General features: G+C 37.6%; 1 protein-coding gene across 6 annotated transcripts in view; it reads left to right on the forward strand.

Moving 5' to 3' along the window:
* GMDS (GDP-mannose 4,6-dehydratase) overlaps window positions 1-24,084 on the forward strand; it is a 418,193-nt gene that overhangs the window by 133,836 nt on the left and 260,273 nt on the right. For all 6 annotated transcript variants that reach the window (XM_066187101.1, XM_066187065.1, XM_066187072.1 and 3 more), the window contains exons 5-6: window positions 19,206-19,398; window positions 20,280-20,384. In XM_066187101.1, the coding sequence (XP_066043198.1) occupies window positions 19,206-19,398; window positions 20,280-20,384 (298 nt within the window). The remainder of the gene's footprint in view (window positions 1-19,205; window positions 19,399-20,279; window positions 20,385-24,084) is intronic.

Here is a 24,084-nt window from a genome sequence, read left to right on the forward strand (position 1 = left end):
ATTGTTTGCTGGACAGTAGGAGCTGCAGAAGAATTTGGAGGTTGCAGTGAGTGCTGAACTATACACAGGGCAGTGTCATGCCAGAAAAGCACTGAAGCTGGTACCCTGACAGGATACTACTGAGTAGAAATAAAGAGTTAAAATTGCTTATATAATCTAATAATTAGAACACCTCAGGTCTTCTGCTTTCCAGAATATGCTGGGAGTAGGAAACAACTCAGAGCAAAGACAAAAGTGGTTCTAGGCCTGGAAAACAGTCTTGCAGTAAATGACATTAGGAGGCCACTAGAGTTACCTCATTAAAGCAAAAGTGAAGCAGCTATTTGATCTTGCTCACACAAGGAGTAAAATGTTTGGTATTACTGGGTGCTTAACCTCACAGGCAATTATTTGGAGATCCAGTGCTGAAAACTAAAGTTAAACAAATTCAAACTAGAGAAGAGGTGCAAATTTTTATAAGTGAGGACAAATTAGCATTTGAGCGGCTTACGAAAGGAAGTGAAAGATTCTCCATTTCTTGCAGTCCTTAAATCAAGATTGGATGCCTGCCTAAGACATATAAATAACTACTAGCTATTTATACAGCTTGATATAAGAATCACTGAGTGAAGTCATATGGCCTGTGTTATATGGGACTTGGTTATACTAGAAAAAGGAGAATTCTAGGTAATATTATTTATATACGTAATAATTGTTGTTTATGAAGATAGTAAATACAGCAACAAAATCATGTGTTTCTTCTTCAGTAGTGATATTTTCCTTGGATGTATGCATGTGTCAGTCAGAATAGCTGATGCTTCTTTCAATTTTTCATCCACAGCCTTAAATAATGCCAGCTATGGTATTTTTTTTATGTTTTGGTCAGTATGGAATTAGGCTGTTATTGGTGTTTCTGGTTTAGCTTCCAGATTCTTACACTAGCCCACTTGATACTAAAGCATTTGTGTTATAAACACTGAAGTAGTGTTCAATAAAAAGAAGAATAAACAAACAAAAAACCCACCAAAGAAACAATCTTGTTTCCTTTAGAAATTAAATAGAAAATAAAATTCTATTTCCAGCTTTTATATGGCAAATCGAAACACAAAACTGATTTTATATTTCCTTAGATTATTTAGAAAACCTGAATTAACTGTACTGTGTATGGGTAGTATCTTAGCCTACAGATTTCACACACCTTTATCTACATAAAGAGAAAAATGCATCTTAAGAAGTTTCACCTGGAGGGACAAGGTGATGATCACCTGGTTTATTTCCAAGTAATGGTGTTAGGAATCAAATTTTTCTGAAACTCTAAAAACAGAAGGCCTACAGAGGTATCACTGGTTTTAAAAGCCTATCCTAATAATCCCAGAATTACCAAGACAACTACAATAAAAGAGCTAGTCTTGCATTTAAGTTACAGGCAAAGTAATTCCATTTGAAATTTATAAAAACTGAGTCTTAACTTCTGTAAAGACAGCCTTTCCAGAAGTGCTTTGCCAAGGCTTAGGTGTCTTCAGCCATCTGTAATGGATTACTTTCTCTTACTGCATTTCAGCAAGCAGGGTGGTGAGAAAGCCTTGGTGACAGTGACACTAATGTAATACGCATGATTTTTTTTTCCTTTCAATTTATTCTGGCAATCTTGCAAGACAGGGGAAGCAGATCTGAATCAGCTACTGCAGCCTCAAGTGTGCTGAGTGCGCTTTGATATCCTCTCTATGTCATGTGTCCTGTAAGGTAATAATCGGGTGGGTATTAAAAAGACGCTTGGGATCATGCCCAGCTTTTCGATGTGCTTTTTTTCCCAAAATTCCTCCATTAGAGGCGCAGTGAAAGTTGGCAGAAATGATGTCTGGGCAGTGGAGCCCCAGAAGAGATGAGAATCCAGTGCCTCTGGCAGGGGCCTGTTGCTTGCAGGGCTGCAGTGTTGCAGGACAGATGATTTGAAGCAGCGGCTGCTCCGCTCACAACCCAACACTTCAGCTAATTCATCATGGGGCTCTCGGGCGCTCCGCTGGCGCAGACTTGAAAGGTTAAAGCAGTAAATAGTTTATTGCCACCGAGGCCTGTGGAACATTGATCACTGTTGAATTCCCTCTGTTTAGATGTAGCTTCTTTTGAAATGTGCTCTGTAGGTTTAGTCTGAGAGCAGGATAATTGCTGTGAGGGCTTAGGGCTTGAAAGCAGGCACTGCTACAGCCAGAGCGCAATAGGCTGCCAAGACAGACTGTGTGAAGCATTACAGCATTATGTTTTCTTAATTCTCAGGGCTTGAATGAAGCAATAGGAAAGATTGTTTTTTGAGGCATGGAAGGGTAAAGTCGTGTGGAGTTTGCCTATTTCATACCTATTAATAAAATCCTTGCTAAAGTCCTATTTCCAGCTTCTCTGTGGTGCATGCTGCAATTTAAGGCATCTGATGGTTCTCCTTAAACTAGTGTGGAGGACCTCCTTAATTGCTGAGCAATTAAGATTTTTTTCAGTGTGTAAATTGATATGGTGAGTTTACACTCTAGAAAGTACTCCTGCTCATGTAGCTGTATGTGTTTTTCACAGCCCACTTCTGTATAAGATTCTCACTCTCACCACTGAGTTTCTGAAACATGCCTGGCAGTATCCTGTCAATATATAGTGCTGGTTGTGTGCCCAACCATCTTTTTGAGTGTCAAGTTCTGCCAAAACGTGATGTAATGACTCCAGGCTTTGGATCCAGATTGACTAATTTCTCTAACTTGAGGGAGGGTTATGGGTTTGGGAGGGCAGATTACAGCAGCAGCATCTTAAAAATATGCAACAACATCAATTGTATGTGCTTAAGCTTTTACGACTATATGTGATGATATGACAGTGTATGTCACATTTTTGGTGATTGGTGTTCTCCTTAGAAAGGGGGATTCTCACGAACTTGAACCCTGACCCAACCTTCAGCTCCCCCAGGATGAAACCCTTTGTCCATGGGGAACTTAGCAACTTTGCTCAATGTATGTATGCACTTTAGGTTCAAGATTAACTGGTTAAGCTAAGGTTATTTATATTTGCATCATGTATTTATTTTTCAGTAGAAGCCTGCAGATAAAGACTCTTGAAGAATACGACAGTTAAGAAATTTTAGAGGAATTTGAGCTTGTTGAGCTGTAGTTCTGTAGCACATTGCTTATGAATATAGGCTTTTAAAGAGAAGTTGCAGTCTGGACAACATGCTGACAGATTTGGAGCTGTTTATCAAAGATAGTATCTGCACTCTTTTGTTCCAAAAACAGAAATGTTACCTCAGATTCCAAAGAAAGGGAGATGAAAGACATTTTCATACATCATAACTGGAATTTTGTACTAAACTCAGATTAATAATTTTTTCAAATTGTACTGGAATATGGTAAGTTAATTTCAAACCCTAATTTAAAATGTATGAATTGGTGTGACTCTTGGGGATGTGCGGGCCTGGGAGTTGGACTCGATGATTCTGTGGGTCCCTTCCAATTCAGCTTGTTCTGTGATTCTGTGGATATTTTGATACAATTTTGAAGAAAAAGAAGAAAAATCAAGTAATAAAAATTGAATTCCTGTATTTAACAGGTTTCTATAAAATTCAAGACCAAGGCAGTAAAGTGAGAAGGGAAAAAAAACCAACCTGGTGAGCAGTCAATCAGTTTCTCTGTATGTGGCCTCAGTCTTTACTGAGAAAACAGTACCTCAGGGTTGGCAGCTGTGAAATTTTTAGTTCATCTTTACCATAGAGCAGATCACATTTTTTTCCTCGTTTAGACAGGGCTGTGAATGGATGATGGATGAACTGTAGACTCATTGTGTTAGAAATACCTATTTTGCTTTAAAAGCCCAGCCTCTCCTTGTCAAGGCAGTCATTCCCTCTTGTAACAATAGAAGAAATACCATGAAGTCATAGTTCAGCTACAGTGAAATACTTCATTCAAGGATTTGATGAATAGCAAAGGGAAATGTGAGAAAAATAATGTGACAGCTTAAAACTTTTTGTTATCCCCTCCTTTGCTGTCTTGAACGGTAAAATTCTCTATATTTTTAAGGTTAGGTGAGAATTCCAATGCAGATGGAATAATTTTCAGCTGAGAGAGGTTTTGAGGATGAATTTGCAGATTTTAAAGAGACAAAGAATTAATCTGTACTAAACCTTATCCTGTCAAGGATGTGCATTTTAGAGCAACTGTTACATCATCTCTGCTTCTTAAACAGCTTATGTTTTATGATTTCTAGGGAAGAGGAATTCAATAAATATTTGAAACAGACTTCTGAGGAGCAGTATATATTTGCTCTACTACATGCTGAAATGTCTTTACATACAATTTTATGAGTGTACTAATTTTCCAGATACCGAATTTCATACAAATACATTAATTGGATGGAGTTTGAATTTGGAAATTTGTGGGAAGCTATAATTTCAAAAGTGGTGGTGGTTGTTAAATGTCAATGGAAACTAAAGTCTTGGAGCAGTGTTGGGGACATACAAGACTCCTAGGATCAGATTGTTGTAATTTTGGCATGGTATCTAATTGGATCTCATATCTGTCTGTGGTAAGTTCCTGTGATGATATATTGGACAGTATTTTTCTCTTGTTGTGCAGAGAGCCAATACTATCAGTTCAGCAGAGGGAACTGAATATCTGTGCATTCTGTCACCTCAGGAAGAAAATTCATTGTTTATTTCTTCTTTCTGCAGGATAAAAATGCCCTGTAAATATGTTCCTAGGCTGACATTGCTTCACTTTACAAGCATGGTAGCTGCTTTCTTCATAAATTCAGCAAGCTTATAGCATAAAAAAGGCATCTCATTTCCGTACACCAAAGATGTAAGTAGATACCAGTTAGTTTGAGTTGGATGTAAATTGGCCAAGTCTGTTTGCTGAATCTGAGGATTGTCTGCATGGCCAATATAGCTGTGCAATCTCAGGTGGTTTGATTCTCACTTTTTTCTCAATGAAACACTTCCTAGCATTATCCCCTTAATTTTTTAGGAAGAATTCAGACTTTTGTAAGATAATACAGGGAGTATAAGAGTTCAGTGCTCTGTAATGATGTCTTCTAGCACTAGAAACAGAAAAAGAAACTTGTAGGTGCGTGCAAGTGGAATTGTCAAGCCATGTTGCTGGTTTAGGAATAGCACAGTTTATCTGAATTTTCTGAGTAATAGTCTTTGCAGAATGAGGTTTAGTCACGTTTTGTTTCTTGTGTTTATTAATCCCATTACTGTATTAACTGCAAGCTACTAACAAGTTTGGTTTATGCATGTATGTGGATTTTTTTTTATATATATGTATTTACCTTACTGGCTTTTCTTTACCTGCTTTTTTTTCCTTTTTTCGTACTGACAGGAGATGTAGTGTCTCTTTACTCATGATGTTAACTAGCAAAAATCAAAAATTAAGAAATCTTAACAGCTTGGTTTTAAAGCCTTCACTAATGTAAACTATCAATCTTTCGTTTTTCATACTCAGACATGCATCTATTTCCCTTTCCTTTTTCTCCCACCCAACAGAGGAGCAAAGGAGACAGTTCTTGAGGGTGTGGTTATCATGAGTTAATTGCAACCCTGAGGGGTTTGAGACACTTGGGTGCATTTCATACCTTTTAGCTGTCCAAGGATGAGATTTTCACACGAAGGCTCCACCCCATGGTGTTTTACTTTTTATTGCATAAATCAGTCCGTGTGCCTAGGGATCATTTATCATTTTCCTAATATTCACCAGGGTACAAACAGTACTGTTCCAGTTCCATTCAACCTCCTTATTTTTCCCTCCTACTTTTGCTAAAAAAAAAAAAAAAAAAAAAAAAAAAAAAAAAAAAAAAAAAAGGTTGGCAAGATGCTAAAATTATATAATGGCTGTTCTGTGTTTAATGCAGAAATCATACATTATCATAAAAAACTTTCACCCTTGAGTACTCTTTGTACTTCTGAGAACATGATATATGGCTGACTAGTGCACTTAGCAACGATGACTTCATTTAAATCTTTCAATTTCTGAGAAAGGGATTACTGCCTAGAACCTAACTGGTATGAAAAATACATACTTTCAGATGCAACTGCAGTTAAAATCAGCTTAAATTTGTGTGTGCAGAGTGTACTCTTACAACATGAGAGGTGTTAAAATCTATAGGAGTGGAAAGTGAAACACTTGCTGAGGTTTTGCTTTCATGCCAAAGCTTTTTAATTTTTTACCAATTATAGAATTTTTCATCACCATCCACTTTTACATTTTTCAGCCTTCCCAGCCCAGGTTCTTTGGTATACTGGTGATACAGGATCAAAAATTAACTAATGTTTCCAAACTCACATGTGACACTTTAGAAATTACCTCTGTTCCTCTGGCAAATAGGCAGCACTATTTTGTTTCTCCCAATGTTTTGTGGTTGCTTGACAGAACTTTTTGCATCCCAGATGAGGATGCTCAAAGCCCCAGGGAAGCCTGGGATCAGCACAGTGGAAATTAGCTAAAATTCCTGCTGCAGCCACGAGGTGTAACGTTCTTAGCTGAAGTCAGGGTTACGTGCAATCACGGACCTTAACTTTCGGTATTTTTTCATCCAGCCGTACTTCACAGCTATTCAGCGTGTTTCCCTCATGGATAATCACTGCCTATAATGACCTGTGCAGCAGGGCTGTCTCTCAAGTGGCCTGTAGAAGCTCTGAAGATTTCCTCTCTTTGTATGTGCATTTTGTGGACAAGTTAGTATCATGACATCTTCTTTGGCTTAGTACTATGTGATAAAACTTAGACTGAGCTTGATTTTTTTTTTTTAATTGCCTGATGGACAAGCTCTGGAAACACAAATTTTTTAGTTTCAATTAAATACTTGTGAATACTGGCTTTCTTGGAAGGACATGGAAACTGAGTATGCTGTTTTATAGAGGCTTGCAGGCATGTAGAGAAAATGTGTTTGGAAGGGAAGACAGGTTGAAAAAAATCCCGAGATAGATTTACATGACTCCTTCCACATTTATCTCTTCTTGAGATAAATGTACCCTGTTGGCATGTGCTTGTGATCCTGCCATTTCTTGACTGAGATATTCATGAGTCATTCAGAAAAGAAAAAGCATGATTGAAAAGTGCTAATTGAAGTAAAATATTTGCATACAATAGGGACGTGGCATCTGCCTGAGCTATACATTCTTTTAAAACTAAAATGCAATTGTTCACAATTTTACAGACTTTGCCTTATTTGTCAAATTTGATGTTTCCACTGATCGTGTCCAATGAATGTTCAGTACATTTTGGCAACTTGGTCCTGTCTTCCATAGTGGTTTTCCAACATGCCTCATCATGGGGCTGCCAAGTTCACTTTGAAAGCTGACAGAGCTTTTTTACATTAGTCAAGTCTTACTCAAAGCTGCTCTGGGAGAGCCTTTTCTGGCACCACAATTGCCACCCTACGGTATAGATGAACAGATGCACTGTATTGTAGAGGTCAGAATGGTCTTTTGTCACTTCTAGCACTGCTAGAGACAAAAATTGCAATGCTGTTTTTGGGCACAGTCAGGGGCAATAAAGAAATCCAGTGTTTGTTCTTAGGGGTGAGAGGGAAAACTCACAAACTTGTTGAGGCTTTGTGGTTAGTTGACTACCGTATTCCTTTTTCATGAATGGTTTATCTTAATGTTCATGTGAAGAGCAGGTATTATTCCTGGTCCTTTTCTCTGTGTCAGAAGCCAAGATATAGGTGAAAAACAGGGCTGAGGTTAGGGTTGTGGGTTACAATATACAAATCAGTTGCAATGTTCTGCTTTGATTTACAAACACTATGGCTCCTGAGTGCCAAAGCTGCCTTTTAAAATTTATGCCTATGCGTTGTTTTCTAGGAGTTGTAGTGAAGAGGCTTCAGTAGTCTGTAATAAATGGAAGAATAAAGTAGGGCAAAGGGAATACTAGCAGAAAAAATAAGACTGATTTATTGTCTGAAAGTATCATTCTGCTTGTTCAATAAAGTTTAACCAGAGGGTCTCATCCCTTTAAGCTCTCTGCCCCTTGGCCTCTTCCCCCTTACCTCCACATACCTGTCGAGACACATGTTTTTTTCAGATTTCATCCCACAGGTTTCTTCCTCGCCAGCCACTCACATCCTTTTAAGGCAGATGAGTTGATTAAGTAGAACATTTTGTGTCGGGGATTGCCTAGTAGTTCAGAGTGCTCACTGTCACACAGAAAACAGTAGTGTTCTCCCTGAAAAGATGCAACTGGAGAAGATATAAGGCTCATGGTTTCCAAAGTACTGTAACCACATTAAAATCTGAGCACTAAATGTGGGAATAATAAGGTATTCCAGTTCAGTAGCTTCCTAGACAGGATGAAGAACTATCACAGTCAACTTTGAGGTATGTAATTACTACACTGAATTTATTGAAAGCAGTTTCTACATGTATATTACATCATTCACAACAAAGCCGTCATCAGCTACTGTATTTGTGGATGTTATTAATACCCATCTTTTAAAATTAATCATATGTAGTGCCTGTACATGCACTATAGGTAAGTGCTCCTCTGTTACGGTTCACCCACTTTAGCATTTCAAGGGGTGTGGGTGGTTTTTTTGGTTTGTTGGTTGCAATTTTAATAAATTTGAAGGATTCAGTGGTTTTGTTTCAGGGCTAGTGTAAACCTCAGACTCTTTTATTTAGTTAAAGAATGTTTTTAAGTATCTTTAAGTAGCTATTCCCAAGAACAAGTAAAAGGAAAAGAATGCTACTGGGTTTTAGAATTGTTGTCCTTTCTTTGAGTTAGATTTCAGAGTGAAATTTCACAGAAGATGACTTTATGCATTGGAAGAAAAGGCAATTATTTACCCTGTTCAAAAGAGAAAACTGAAAAAACCAAACCCTGGTGACTTATTTCTTTGCATGCTGTTGCATGTTTATTAATTTTCCCAGTCATTCCTGATGAAATACTGGAGCAGGAGCAGGGAAGGTGGCAGCTGTGGGAGCATGACTTTCGTCAGTACATACATATCCATCCAAATTTGTGCAGTGCAATTAGTTATCCCAATTTTATTCTCAATGCATATGCAGTAAGATTGAAAAAAGAAAAGGCTTGGATATTAATTGCATAGAAGTCTGAGGGATGCTGAAAGAATTCTAGCTAAAGAAGAGTTGTGTTGTTTTTAATTGATTTATGGTAAACCAGAAAGTAGAACTAGGTCTGTAGAAATGTGACACTAAGGAGTATTGTAAGTGATGGCAAATAAGGGGACAATAGGGATTTACTGAGGAAAGTGAGTGGACAAGAAATAGGACTGAAGTTATGGTGTTTATTTAGAAAATGTGTTTCTGTGGTACTTCTATTGTTTTAAACTGATTGCATAAATGGGGAAGACATCATTTGCCTTCTGAGATGGGATAGTTTGGAACTCTTTTGCCACACAGATGCAGGTGTTGGACTCTGAGACCTAAACTCTCCTTCCTGGGTACTTCAAGGCAGAGGTTGTTCCCCAAATGGAATCACAGCATTGTTAAGGCTGGAAAAGATATCTAAGATTGAGTTGAAGCACTAATCTAACACTGCCATCTTCACCACTAAAATGTGTCCCCATATGCCACATCTACCCATTTTTTAAATGTGATTCCACCATTTTCCTGTTGTGCGCAGGACAAGAAGTCATTGCTTTTTCCTCTCTTTGTGTATGCACATGCTTATTAATTTCCCCAAAAGCTTGTGTTCTCATTTGTCTCCCCGAAGTCCTGTTCTGAAAGCTTCTCCTCAACTGAAGCACCACAAGCTCTGCCAAGTATGGTCAGAGCTGAGGTAGCTCTCCATCCTTAGGACTGTGATGATGAAGATTTTTGAGTAGCTGACAATAAAAGAGTGCTGAGATAAGTTGCTTTATCTTGCATGGTTTAAGAGTGCTTCCAGACAACATTACCTCAGCTCCACAGTGAAATGGTAACTTGTTCTTGCCGTGACTTGGCTGTGTCTTGGCCCCTTTAAGGGCCCATAGTCATGGGCAGCCTGTCTGGTTGGGTTTATGGTCTCATTAATGAGTAGTACGTGCACACTGATGTAATTTTTTTTTTTTCTTGGAGCATCCCTGTGAAGCAGGGAAATTCCTTCAACCCATAGTTAGCTGTTAGGAAGCAGGTAGCAATTCTTGTTGTTCAGAGGAGGAGAAAATTCCTTTAATTTTTAGAAAATTAAATATCACAGATATTTCCATAGTCTAAAAGGTAAAAACTTTTATTAATCATTATAGAAAGTGTTATTTTTAATAAATTAAATGTCATAACTCTATAGGTGCTTCATTCAAAGTATGCACAGCTTAGTCAGAATGAATTACAGGACTTTAACAGCAGTCAGTGTTTTTTTCTCATCTTTTTATCATGAGCTGTGCTGCATCAATAACTAGTTGGATGTAGCACATAAAGCTATCCCAAAATAATGAAAAGTATAACTTGGAAAGCTGGGCAGGCAATTGATAATGGGTGGCCAGGGGGTAATAATTAACAAAAAATATTCTTCATTAAAAAAAAAGTTTATGCATTTATAGCAGGTGTTCTCAAGTTTTTCAAAATCAATTTAAGTGATTCTACAGAGGATCTGCATAACTTCAGTATTTTTTTCTGGATTAAATGCCCTTAAGGAAAAAAGACCCTACTCTGTAATAAAATATGTCAACATAATTTATGAAATTTTGTTTTATTTTAGCATGAAGAGAGAAATATTTTTGATACTTTAGAGGTATCTGAGAAGCTGAATTTTGAACTGCTTTCAAGCTTTCTTTAACAGTGCCATTTGGAATAAAGAATTGCAGTCTGGGAAGTAATCTTCAGTGATAATAAATGCTGAAAACACCTTTTCTCTGGTTGAAAAGGCAGAACTTCTGACAGGCCCCATAAACCTAGGGATGTTTTACCTCATGCATGAGTAGGAGGTACAGGAGAGTCAAGCAAGGTCGTCACTTGCAAAGTTTTGGGTTAATTCTAGCTCCTAGGCAATACAGAAGTTCTGTCAATATTTGGGACGATCCATTGTGGTAAGCTGTGTTTTGAAGTCTTGTTGGCCAGGAAGGCAAAGAGAGGAGGAGAGGCTGTTGTTAACAAAGCTTTGCCATACTAGATTATTGCTTTATTCATTATCTATCTAGCCATCTATTGAAAGTCTATCAGAATCATAAAGCAGAGAGATGGTGAAGATCTGGTTGCTCTTTCTAGGGTTTGGGGTTTTTTTTCTTTCTTTTTTGCTTGTGATGATGCTTTTTTCACTACTGTGAAAAACATCTTTCTGTGTGTTCTGAAAGCATCAAGGAAGCGAGGATGAGAGTTTTTTAAAAAAGTAAAAAAAAAACACAGAAGTTTTTCAGAAGGAAAAAAACAAACAAAAAACCCAATAACAACAACAAAAAAACCTCAAAACTATAGTATAGTTGTCTTGTTAGAATTTTAAATAATGTCTTTATATGTTAAAGTGTGTAAGAATGGTGCTAGTTCTTTGGAAGTGACTGCATTCCCTGCCTGGATGCTATTCATAACTCTCTATTCCCCTGGCACATATAAAGCAAAATGAATTGGCTATCTTTTTACATCTCCCTTTGAATGTTCTCTAGTGACTCTGCGAGTTGCCCCTTTTTGTCTTTCTATTAAATAGCATTTAAAGCTTCTGGCACAGCTGGATTTGAGTATGTAAGAAAGCTTTTAGGGTATTACAGTGTCATTAGCTATTGAAGCTACAATACTTGAGACATTGAAACGGATCCTGACTTTGCTGCATGTGGCATGTGCTTAAAAGTTTGGGTACGTATGAATATTGTTGAAGCAATCCCTGAACAAAATCATGCTGACAATGAATAAAGAATCAATGCTGCTTTTTTAAAAGCTTCTTTTCTAATCTCTGTAATTTGAGACTGAAGACTTAGAACAGTGGGTCAGAGATTGTTCTGCAAGATAAATCCCTTGCATCCCATAACCCTGACAGCTCCCTGGTTCCATCAAATTAATAACAAATGGATGGGAAGATAAGCAAAACTAATGGGAAGGTTACATTTTTGTGACAAAGGTTTATGGCCATACTGAATCTCATGTACTGTGATATCCCTCCTCCTTTTCCTCCTCCACTTTGGTATTTTTTTTACTATCAGATCTGAGCATTCCTCTATCTGAATCTCTTCTTTGGAGGAGATATGATGAATAGCAAGCTGAACTCCATGTCTCCAGAAAGCTGCTGTGAATAACTCTCTTCTAGTAGAAATCACTGATTTTTTACAAGGCCAGGCCTCATTCTTGCACACTGTACATCCACATGGATGCTACTACATGCTCGAAGATTGAAACATACTGCTGTAATCCCATCTCCCTCTCTTAAAACTGTGCAGTAGTGGAGTTTGGCAGCAATGACTGAATGCCATCTGGACTGGATCTTTTCACAAAACAGGACCAGCTTACAGCAGGTGGTTCAGGGTGATGTCTGATTGAGTTTTGGGTGGAAATGCTATGGATTGTGATGCCAAAGCCTCTCTGCACAACCTGTTTCAGTGTGAGACCACCCATGTTGTGAACTCTTTTTTTTCCTAATATTTAATTGTAATTTCACATGTTCCAACTTTTGTCCATTGCATTTTGACCTGTCTCTGGGCAACTCCCTTTTAATCCAGTCTGTTAAATTCTCTTGATTCACTACAATAGATAATTAATGAGCAGAAGAGTAAACAACTTGCAAATTACTTCTATTGGAGATCTGGTCCAAACACATCTTTGAATCCAATGGTCAAGACAACTGTACAAGACATAGGAGACTTTTATAAAAATGGAGAATAGGTATTCTAATTGAAGGATTGCGGCATTAAAATCTCAAAAATAATAGGGAGCTGGTAGTTCTTCTGTGGCTCTTAGCTGGTGACACATAAACCGGCAGGCTGCTTTAGAGGCAAAGGTGAACATGATGACCTCGAGAGTTCAATTTACAACTGCACCTGCAGTTTGCTGGGGAGGCATCACTAAAGAAACTGAATAATGAATCCAACTTTCAACCCCTACTGATAGGGGGCCAGATAAATATGAAACTTTGCCTACTCAGGGAGTATTTCTCCATGCTTATTCTCTGCTTTTTGTTGATTTTATGTTTTCTCTTTTCCACGCAACAAAAAGCAAGTAGCTGTTTTTGCTCCTAAGAGGGAAAAAGGGAGCCTATTTTAATAAAGCCAAGCTTTTCTGTTTAGAGATTATCTTAGTAGGTTTGCATCAGGAACTTAAAATCAATCTGGAGGAGAGTTGTAAGGAAGACTCACCCAAGACAAGCCATGAGAAACTGCTGTATGAATATACACTGTGGAATATGTTAGGGGGCCTCTTGATCCTGATTGCATATTTCAGGTGCACAAAGGAAGTTTTTATAGAACCTAAAGATCATCAAGGATCATTCCAAATCCCCAAACAACAAAAAGGTTATTTTTGTGCTTTGGTTTGGGCCTCCACAGTAGAGGTGAAGGTGAAATGCTGGCTCACTGATGTCAAAGCCAAACTTTTAACCACTTCAAGAAGTCTCTCCAGTCACACAGCCTGCAGCACATAGTGAGATAGAGCCACAGTGAACCTCCACCGTAGGACCAAAATGTAAGCACTGGTAGAGAAATAGGAGAATAAGCACTGGTTTTATCAACTGTACTGCTTATTCCTTTGTATCATAAATGACTTGAAAATCCATGTTACCCAAGCTCTCTTGCTGCAGCAACATTGTGAATGTCTTAGGCTGACATAAGTTTTAGGAAACAATGTTGACTTCTGCTTCCACTTTTAAAATCTTTTCTTTGCTAATTCTCCACTTGTAATCATGTTGTCCAAATATTCTAATTTTATACAGGTCACTTTTTTTTTTTTTTTGTCTTGCTAATGAGAGAACAGGGAAATAAATAGAAATGAAGATAAATCTACAAATGGCCTGTTAATTTTATCCAGAATTTCGATCACTACTGTTTTAGTCTGTTTCTGTTTAGCTAAGAAATTTAAAAGGGCTTTAAGATATCAAGAGTATCACTTAGTAATAAGCAGTTCATAGGTATTGAATGGATTATTTTTTTGTATAGCAAAATATATAATTGTTGAGGTGATTTTGTATTTTTCAATTAGTTTTTCTATTGGGTGAGAGGACAAGCATTCATTGAGTTAAGAGGCTGGGAGAAGAGGAATTGTCACATTTTCTTAGAAGCACACTTGATATTTTCTTTCCCATCCCCTTAACACAGCTCAGCTCCCCCAGATTTTTTATATTTCCTAAAATCCCTAGGATCTTCTTTTCAGTGTTAGGACATTACAGGAATTCTTGGCCTATATTCTGTATTAGATTTAGCAACTGGAATCTTATGCTTTACATGCCTATTCCTGGGGACTGAGCAGCTTGTTTACTGAGATGGTGTAAGTGATCCCAGTGGTTTTTATTGGCAGATCTCAGTATTTTTTATTGGAAGGCACACTGAGTATTCAAAGCAAACAGAACTGATTTTAAAGAATGCAAAAAAGCAACCACTGTGAAACTTCTGAGACTTGAAACATTTCTGAGCAGTTTTTCTGCTTTGTGGTTTCCTTTCCTGGTGTAAACCTTTTTTAATGACCAGGTACACAAATCTTCTCCTTTGATAAACGTAAAGATTCTACCATAGGTTTTTTTTTAAAAGAGCAAAGATTCTTAAATTGATATTATAATTAGGTTAGCCACCTCTCCTTTTAGAGTTAAAGAATAATAATTTACATTTATATTATCTTATTTCTTCCTGGGACTTCACATAATCTTCCCTCTTATAACACCAGCCTTCCAGAAATCCCATCTTCTGAAACTGAGAAGACTGTACAAGATGAAATTTCAAACCATTACTTATATTCCTTATGTAGAGCATTGAAGCACATTCTGCTAGCATATACTTGTTTAATTGAAAATAATATTATCACAGCTTGTCTGTTGGATTCTTCTGAATGACAAAGCAGAGATGAAGAGTCCCACAAAGCCAAAACTATGTGTACACTAAATTGATAACTTCAGAGTATCACCATTGCTGACAACACCACATTGGTCAAAAGCAAATATTATTAAGTCTTGTATATAGTGTTTATAGACATGATAGTAACGTGGTCTTGTGGAGGGTAAGACCGATATGTTTCCATCTAGATAATTTTCAGCTAGCTTTTAAATCTTATTGGAGACCTTGCTAAGCTTGGTTTTGAATGATTAGTTGGGAAACATCGTATTTAAAGCATTGCTCTATAAAATTAATCTCTTATAGAGATTGAATCTGGTGATTTTAAAGAGAAATAAATCGGAGGGGAGAACACAAGAGTTCAAATTCAAAAGGTAGAAACCTGTTCACAAAACTCATTCTGATGGTAGCCACATGGAACGAGAGACATATTGTGGTACAGTGTATTCGTATTGTGTCCTGTGCTTGCAGAATTGTTATAACTAATGAAACTATGCTTTTTTCATGAAAATTTTTTCATCCTATGGTAAGCCTTGCTGTGGAAATTTTTTCTTAACTAAGAATGTATTTTAAATATGCTATATTAGGGATGAATCCAGCAAAGATCTTCAGGATGTAGAATTCCCATATACATAAGGAGCCCAATTGCTTTTTAGTATTCTTTGAGAAAGTCTACAGGGTGTTCAGAACCCAAAAACCTGGAACTTGAAGTACTTTTGTCAAGTGTCTCCTTATTTTTCTTTGTCCTCTTGTAATCACACACTTGTCACTACCCACTGAATGGAATAAATAGATCTATCTGAAAAATATACTTTTATAGCATCTCCAGAGATCAAGAATGACAACTGCAAAAGTGTGGTGTCCCCATTATACATGGGAACTGAGTGCCAAGGTCACTCAGACTCCTATGTTCCAAGAAGACAATTTCTGTTTTATTGGTATGCCATGATTTCCCTTTGGCACAAAATCTGTCCAAAAAGGCCAAAGTACTGGATCCATTACTTCAATACTCATTGAGAAGATTTTCAGCTTTAAAGTTTCTGCCAGGTTAAGAAGCTTCCTTAGTCCAGTCATTACAGAAACTCCATGCCTTCTTCAAAACAAGTTGTAGTTACAGGACTTGCTTTGTGCAGTTGAGAGAAAGAGTTTTGGATTTTTGGGGAAAGAATGGAGCATCTTTCTTAGGTAGCTCAACTGAAAAATGAGTGTGTGTAAATAGTTTCTCCAAAGCATGATCAAGAGTATCTCTATTATATTTTCTGCTCTGACTCACTGCTGTTTTTATTGCTGTAGAGGAAGACAATCTTCCTAATTCAGGCTCTTAAGAAAGTTGTCATAATTTAGGCAGTTTTTAAACTCTCATCTTTAGGTATTAACCAAGCTCTTTTTTCCCACTGGATAAGTGTTTAATTTTTCATAAAATATGACTTGGCTTTAGCCTTTATACACCCACCTTTACAATAATATCCATGAAGTTTTTACTCTTTCAGGTAGTCCCACTCAGCTCAGTGAGGGTTATTTGTAAAAGTAACATCTATTGAATCTGGTTCTATATTTGATTTCTATGACTTACTCCTTTTTTTTGTGTATTATGCATGCATGTTATTTTCTCTTGCACATCCCTCTTAATGAAACCCCTGCTTTTTTTTTTGCCTTTTTTTTTCTTTTTTTTTTTTCCCTCTGGTCTTTCTGCTAGTCTTGCACAAAATAACATGTATAAGGAGAGGGGAATTATGTTGTAAGCGATAAGTTATCACCTTTTTCTGCTCTTCTCTGATTTATTTGTAACTACTTAATTGATCAAGTATTTCATAAAACCCTTTTAAATTTTTGACTTTGAATTAGGAAAAAATTGAAATTTGTGTTGCTTTTATCTTTATTTGCAATTTAATGCCCCTACCTTCCACAGTGTCTCTTAATAGTCCAGAATTTTTGGTGTTGGATGTTTTAGTGGATAAAACAATTATTTTTTAATTTTTCTGAATGCCATTTTTGTCTAACCTGCACTTCAAAATGAAATGTATTTAGTGGTCTGAGTCCTGACTCTAGTGAACAGCAGTCTGCATTACAAAACAGACACAGAACTGGTGGTTTCTGCCTGGGGACACTCAGACCCAGTCAGCGTGGGGGCACAATTACCTCACACCCCAGGGAGTGTTTTCTGAAGGTGAAGCCTGAGGTCATTCATCAGGCAATAGGGAAAACCATCTCTTGTGAAACTGGTCTCTATACCAGCCAGAGAAAGCATTTCCCAGTGCTGCTGCTGCGGCCTCATTGCTCCCTCTGGTTAAGAGGTTTTATAATCTGGGGTCTCCTATACTGCCTCAGTTACGTGTGCTCTTTACTTTGTTGTGGAATATGGAAGCAATGATTTGCATTTCAGGGTGATGTTTTGAGCAGGTTGTTGGCAACAATACTTTAATATAGGTAAATTCCTGATTCTGCTACAGTTACTATGTGTTTTGCCTTTCATTGGAGTGCTGGCACATGTGATTAGTACACCAGTTTATGTTTCTTAGTACATTATTGCCTGTACCACCTACTCATTAAATGCCTTTCTAAGAGTTACTCTGACACTGAAGTTGAGAAGCCTTAAGTGGCTGTCATCTTTGTGCCAAATTGATTAAACCAAAAAAATGCACAGCCCTTCTTGGTCAATCGGTGCTCAGTTTCAGCTGGGTCATACCAGGTTAATAAGACAAAGTATCATGTTTCCTTTTGTGTTTGTGTTTTTTTTTTTTTTTTTTTTTTTTTTTTTTTTTTTTTTTGTTTGGTTGGTTTGTTTTGGTTTGGTTTGTTTTGGGTTTTTTTTCTCTTTTGGTTAAAACAAAGAAAAAGTAAAGTTTGGTTTTGTTCATATCTTTACCTATTTCAGCTCAAAACTGTGAGTGAACCTTTTTATTTTGGAGCATAGTAACACAATTTAGATAATTTCATACCTGTATTAAATTAACCATAAGTGAAAATTCAAATTAATCAAATTATTTTCTTTCCATCTGCTGTATAAATAATCCTTAAACCTCCAGTGGTTACTGAATAGGGGAAGTGGCTTAACAGGAGAAATGAATACAGGGCTATCAGTCTGAATCAGCCAGAGGGGACGTAGGTAGAATAATTCTTTGGGTCAGGGCCATGAAGGAGACTGCTCTAAAAGCCCATTCCCCTTTACGTGACATTGGCAGTATAAACAGGGAACGTTTTTTCAAAAACTGGCATAAGCAAAATCCCCTGTATTTTGAAAAACTGGCATTAGCAAAATCCCTGGTTTGGAGAGAGGATGTAGAAGGAAGGTGGAACGTGCCACTGAAATAGTCACTGGTGGGAAAAAATTTTTCAGAGTCCAGGAACTTTGTTGGAACCTCCAGAAAAACAGCCTGTACCACCAAAAAAAATAGAGCGACCTCCCTTCTGAGCATGTTTTCTCCTGTCTGCAGATTAGGGTAGTCACAACACACCTCTTACCTTAAGCTTACTTTTTCCAGGTTTTTTTTTTTTTTTTCCTTCTGTAATGGTAAAGAAAAGAATTAATATATTTTTGAAACACTGAAAGGTTAGACTTGAGCAGTGCTTGTGGCAATGTGGCTCATTGTCATACTGGACTGGGGAGAGAAAAAGGAATCTTGGCCCACCAGTGAGCATGACTTTATTATCATACTTTAAAGAACATGCCAGCTGGAGATGTCAGGGTTTTTTTGCATACCTCTACCCTTTGCCATCATATTTCGTGATCTCTGTGCAAAAGCCACAGCTGTGGTACACCTTGGTCAGGTAGTGTTGGGAGCCTCATTGGATAGCAGGTATTTCTACTCTCCTCTGAACATTGATGTCTGTTTAAATTGCAAAACCTTGGACCTTATTTAAAGTTTGGGGGGGGGGAAGGTGGGGTTTATACATGTTGGTGCTGTCATGCTCTCTCTCCTAATTTTTAAAAATGTATTTTGGGCAATTATAACCAAATTCAAGTGTGTCAAAGATATTGAGCCCAAGTGAGTGTTGTGGAAACTGACGGCTGTGGAGACGAGAGAGTGTCTGATAATGTTCCTACCCATGGGGAGGCTAACCCTTTACTTAACGTGGGAAAATAATCCCAGGGAACACCAGTCATTTGGTTTGGCTATTTATGGAACCACTTATTTATTCTTAGAAATCCTTTGAGGGCACTTTTGTAAACTGAGTATCTGCTCTGTACAAAAGTGTCTAGATGGTCTGTGGCAAGTGATGTATTGCTTTGGTTGGCTGTACATCATTTTGGCATGTTCTGGTGCCCTAGTAAAATTGGTGGCTTTTTATTTCTTTCTCTCCCCAAGATTTCTTTCGACCTAGCAGAATATACTGCTGATGTTGATGGGGTTGGCACTTTACGGCTCCTAGATGCTATTAAGACCTGTGGCCTTATCAACTCTGTGAAGTTTTACCAAGCCTCCACCAGTGAACTTTTTGGAAAAGTGCAAGAAATCCCACAGAAGGAGACCACCCCTTTTTACCCAAGATCGCCTTATGGTGAGGAGCACCGATGGTGTGTGTGAAGTGTCTGTCTGTCTGTTCTCCCTGCTCATGTCTCAGGGCTGAAGTCATTTGGGTGTGAGATTAGAATGATGATAGAGCTAAAGTGACTAGACATGTCAAGAGGCATACCTTTATGAATTACTATATAAAAAGTATTTGCTGCCATTGCCTGGGGGTTGGAAATTAGCATCTCACTTCACAAGACCTTGTTCATTCAGCTCAGAGGTGAAGAGCTCTTGAAGAAGGGGGGGTAGGGCAGCTCTTCCTTCACAGAGGGTTGGAAAGTACTGCTAAAGTGATAAGGTTTCATATTTATTCTTCCCTAAATGAAGGACTCCCAAGAGCTCTCTTCTTCCTTTGTTAACTCATATGAAATTTGAAACACTTATAAAAGCAATAGGCATGGAGGATTTTGGTGATACAGTTTCAAATCAATTTGAGTGTTAAGGCATGAGATTTTCACTTTTATTCCTCCAAAGTAATTTTGGTTTTGTTTTGGTTTTGGGGTTTTTTTAATTAACAGAGGTCACTACAGTGACATATTTCACACGCTCTGACCGTATTAATTATATTGTAAAAGAAAAAATGCTGTGCTTGAGTGTGTATAAGAAAACAAGTAAGAAAGTGCCCTGATGTTTCCAGGCCAGTTCAGAGGCTGCTCAGAATATGAGTATTTTCCCATTCAGCTGCTGTTTATTGGGTGAATTTTTTTTCTATACAAAATTTTGCACATATAGGGGACTAATCAAATGCCAAAGCACTCTGCTGTTGAAATGTGGACTTCACTCTACATGTGACAGAGACGAGTTTGTGTGTGTCTGAGCTGTGCAAGAACCAAGCATGTATACAATAATGCTTCAAAATTATTTTTACAGGGGCAGCAAAACTGTATGCCTACTGGATTGTGGTGAACTTCAGAGAAGCCTACAATCTCTTTGCTGTGAACGGTATCCTCTTCAATCATGAGAGCCCCAGAAGAGGTTAGAAAATCCATGTGAAACTCTTTCCAACTTTGCGTATATCTGATCAGAAAAATGGAACAATGCATCCACAGGTTTCATTTAAACTTGCCAAAATTCAGTAGGGAAAGTGTCATGACTTTCAGCCTACTCATGGCATTTGATGCAGCCCTCCTGGCAGCCATAGAGCTCAGGAACAGCAGCTTTCCCTTTTGAGCGTCGTATTTCATTTTGTAGCTTATGAACGCCGAAGGGAAGTTGGTGTATCTAATTTTGTGTCCCTCTTGATAATACGTAAAGGCGAAAATGTTAATATGACACATTTAAAAAGGCAAGTTTTCTAAACGTTCATTTGGGCAACTATGTAACAGATGCAGTTTCAGGTGTGACATACTCAAGATTTTAATTTGTGTATAAATGTCAAATTGAGAGACAGAAATAATAGATGCTCTAAGCTCATAAGATTAATTAGTATGGCCTGGTATATTTTGGAAAAAATTTTGAATTATGGTCCATACTGTTTTATAAGATGGCTTTTAACACGTGGCTTTAAAAGGCCTTTCAGTTTAATCCTTAATAGCAATGCAGCTTAAATGCCACTTAATCATCCCTTTTCCTCTTGCAATACTTTATGAACAATTAATGCTAGTATTTAGTTTGAGTAAGACTCCATGGTTGATTAGAAGTCTCTTTTACAATGACAGTTTTCCTCTGCCCTTTAAGTACTGTGACTGTAGAAAACACTGTAAAATTAAACTTTAAATTAACACAGAAAACTGGATTCTCAGTGCAGAAGCTTTTTATTGTGGTCTGTTTCTAAATGAAAGATAAATTCAAGTTTTACAGGAATGTAATTATATAAATTATAGCCTGGCACAAAATATAAGAATTTTAATCATATTATACTTATATAAAACAGACCATAATTTCATCTCTGCTTTAAAAAAAAAAAAAAAAAAGGGAAAAAAGGAGTCCATGTCAATAGGATTTAAATATTAATTTCAGTCTTTGGGAGTCATCGCTGTGAAACCTCATCATACAGTGGGTAGGCAGCATTTACAGTAATTGGTGGTAGGAGGTGGTGTATCACTTCACTGGAGCAAATGAAGCACAAGTTCAAAATTAAAGGAGAATCATATTCAGTAGATTATTTCATTTAGAAGCCCTAATACTTTGCCTTCTATTAAAGAGTCTACTGAGGTTTATTCACAGTGTGCTATAAACTAATGTTCAAATTGCCCTGAGTTATCACTATGCAATCAAAGCATTCTGACCATTGTAAAAAATGTGGGAATATGCAATAAAAAAATATTAGCTTGGCATGATTTCTAATAACTCCAAGGAGCTACAAGATGGCATGGAAATTTTATAAACGCACGTAGTGTTTCTGATGCTCTTTTACAGGCTTGTGCTATTTTGAAGGAGGAAAACTTCAGTACTTGTTGCTTTTTTGATCCCTCTGATGTTTGCTCCTGCTTTGGCACTACTGAAATAGGGTTTCCAATCTGAGGTCTCTTTTTAACGCATCTAATGTCCCCATGAAGAACTCAAGTCTGTACTTTGAAGTCTCAGGCTGTACTTTTCATTGTGTGTGTGTGCTAGGTGAAGTTTTAGGCCCTTTATGCCATGAACAGGAATCTTGTCCTAGAAATGGTTTCAGTTGACTCTTTTTGCCTTAGCAGGAGTACTTGCCATGAGAGTAACTGTAACCACAGACCAGTGTTATTTGCATAGTGTTTTTGTGGGTAAAAGTTTGGAAAACTGTACAGAAAAGAAAATGAAATAACAGTAGTTTTGAGATTGCTTCTTGATAGCCATTCATCACTTTCCTAATATTTTTGAATACTGCAAAGGCACTTCAGGAGGAAAAGAAGATTTAACTGGAATTTCTAGCTCCTATGCAAAGCTGGTGATATCCATGGAATTTTTATAATGCCTTATGGTTTAGCCTTTTTTTATACTGGTTTCAAAGATTGGGAATACCTAAATAAATCAATACTTTTTTTCTTTCAGTACTGCATACCACTATTTCAGTTGGTTTAGGGTTACACTGAATGCATTAAATACAACATCCCATTGATGGTGATATTATTTGCATCTTGTCCACACAAAACCTAATGCCCAGGAATCAGAGAAGAGCAGAAGGTTGCAGTAGTGCCACTTGCTGAGGTGCAGAATTGATCAGTCCTGGTGGACAGTGCATGTCTGAATTTTAAGCCATACTTTTGAAAGTTTCTGTAAGTTTCTTACACAAAATGTATTTATGGGAAAAAAACGTGAAGACCCAAAGTCTCGTATTCCTTGTAGTCAGGGATCCATGAAATGTGGTACCCTGGAAGGCAATGGTAAGGATGAACAGAATGCATTTTTCATACCTTGGAGCCTGCATTGTGGGCTGTGATCAAATATAGAAGTATTTGCATTTGAAGTACGGGTACCCATGTTGAAAGATGGTGAATTGCAGTTGTCTGCCAAGCTGGTCACTGATGTTGAATTGAACAAACAGTCGTAAAGAGTTTGCTTCATGGTCTGTATTGTAAATGAGTGTTTAGGGTCACTCAAAAAATCACCCACAAAGGTATCAGCAAAAATGGGTTTAATATGAATTTAGAAAAATGTGACTTAACAAAGTTTGATGGAAAGATTAATTCCATTACTTACTACATGGATGAAACATACAAAGGAATACTGAGTTAGAATCAGTTTGGAATGATTTGCACAGAGACTAAAAGCGCTGAACTGTAAGGGAGATCCATTGAGTCATGAAGTTTCCAAACTTCTGGTGCAGCTAGTTCCAGTCTTAGTCTCAGACCTTTACAATGATTTATGTCTAAAAACATGAATTCTTTCATTCATTAGTATTAATTTAGCATGCTATCAGCAACTCACTGAGCATCTGTTGTGAATAAAGGGTCTCTCCACTGTAACGCCTCAGTCTCAGGTAAGGAATCTCAAACCTTGAGATGAGTCCCAGATCAAGGGGAAAGGCACTGCAAAGCAGTTCACTTGGAATTTAAATAGAACTGAAACTGCACTTATCCAAAGTTTTTAGTAGAAAAGTCTCTCTGGCTCAAGGAGCAACTTTAAGAAGTTTCCTAACTCAAGGGGGAATCACTGCCACACAGCCATGCTGCTTTGCATGAAGGTTCATTTAGGCTGTCATATTTATGGGGTAAAGTGGTTGGCTTGTAGTTGAATTACACGTGATGGGAAAGGTATGCTTGAGACCATTTGGACCCTCAACTGTCTTTATTCTTCACTGACTGAGTCTTTGAAAAACCACCCACTATTTGTGTGTTCCAAGCACCAATGCACCCTGGGCTAGTCTGCCCCTTTGTGGTTTTCTTAGAGGAGTTCTTGGCCCAGCTACAACTCAGGTGTTTATGTCCTTCGGGGTCTGTACCTCACTATTGCTAGTTTGGACTAGGGGGCCAAGTACATCTGCCCCAATCCCTCTTTATATAATGTTCTGATAATGTAGTGCACGAGCCTGGGGAAAATGAGAACTGTCTAATCTCAAGAGCTACTTCCTTATAAAAGGAGTTCAGGAGTCTACACCTCTTCTTTCAGAATGCCAATTCTTCTTCTGAGCCTTTCCAGCTTAAACTCAGAAAGGAGCACCAGTAGTTAATCTCATGTAGCCTGTGTAATAATAGTGAAGTCTGCAAAGAGTTCATAAGGGTAAAGAGTGCTTAAGTCTAATATGAAAGGGTTCGTATTT

The sequence above is a fragment of the Chamaea fasciata genome, unplaced genomic scaffold (genome assembly GCF_029207755.1).
Source record: "Chamaea fasciata isolate MVZ Bird 193981 ecotype frontalis unplaced genomic scaffold, bChaFas1.0.hap1 SCAF_1, whole genome shotgun sequence".
Taxonomy (NCBI): domain Eukaryota; kingdom Metazoa; phylum Chordata; class Aves; order Passeriformes; family Sylviidae; genus Chamaea; species Chamaea fasciata.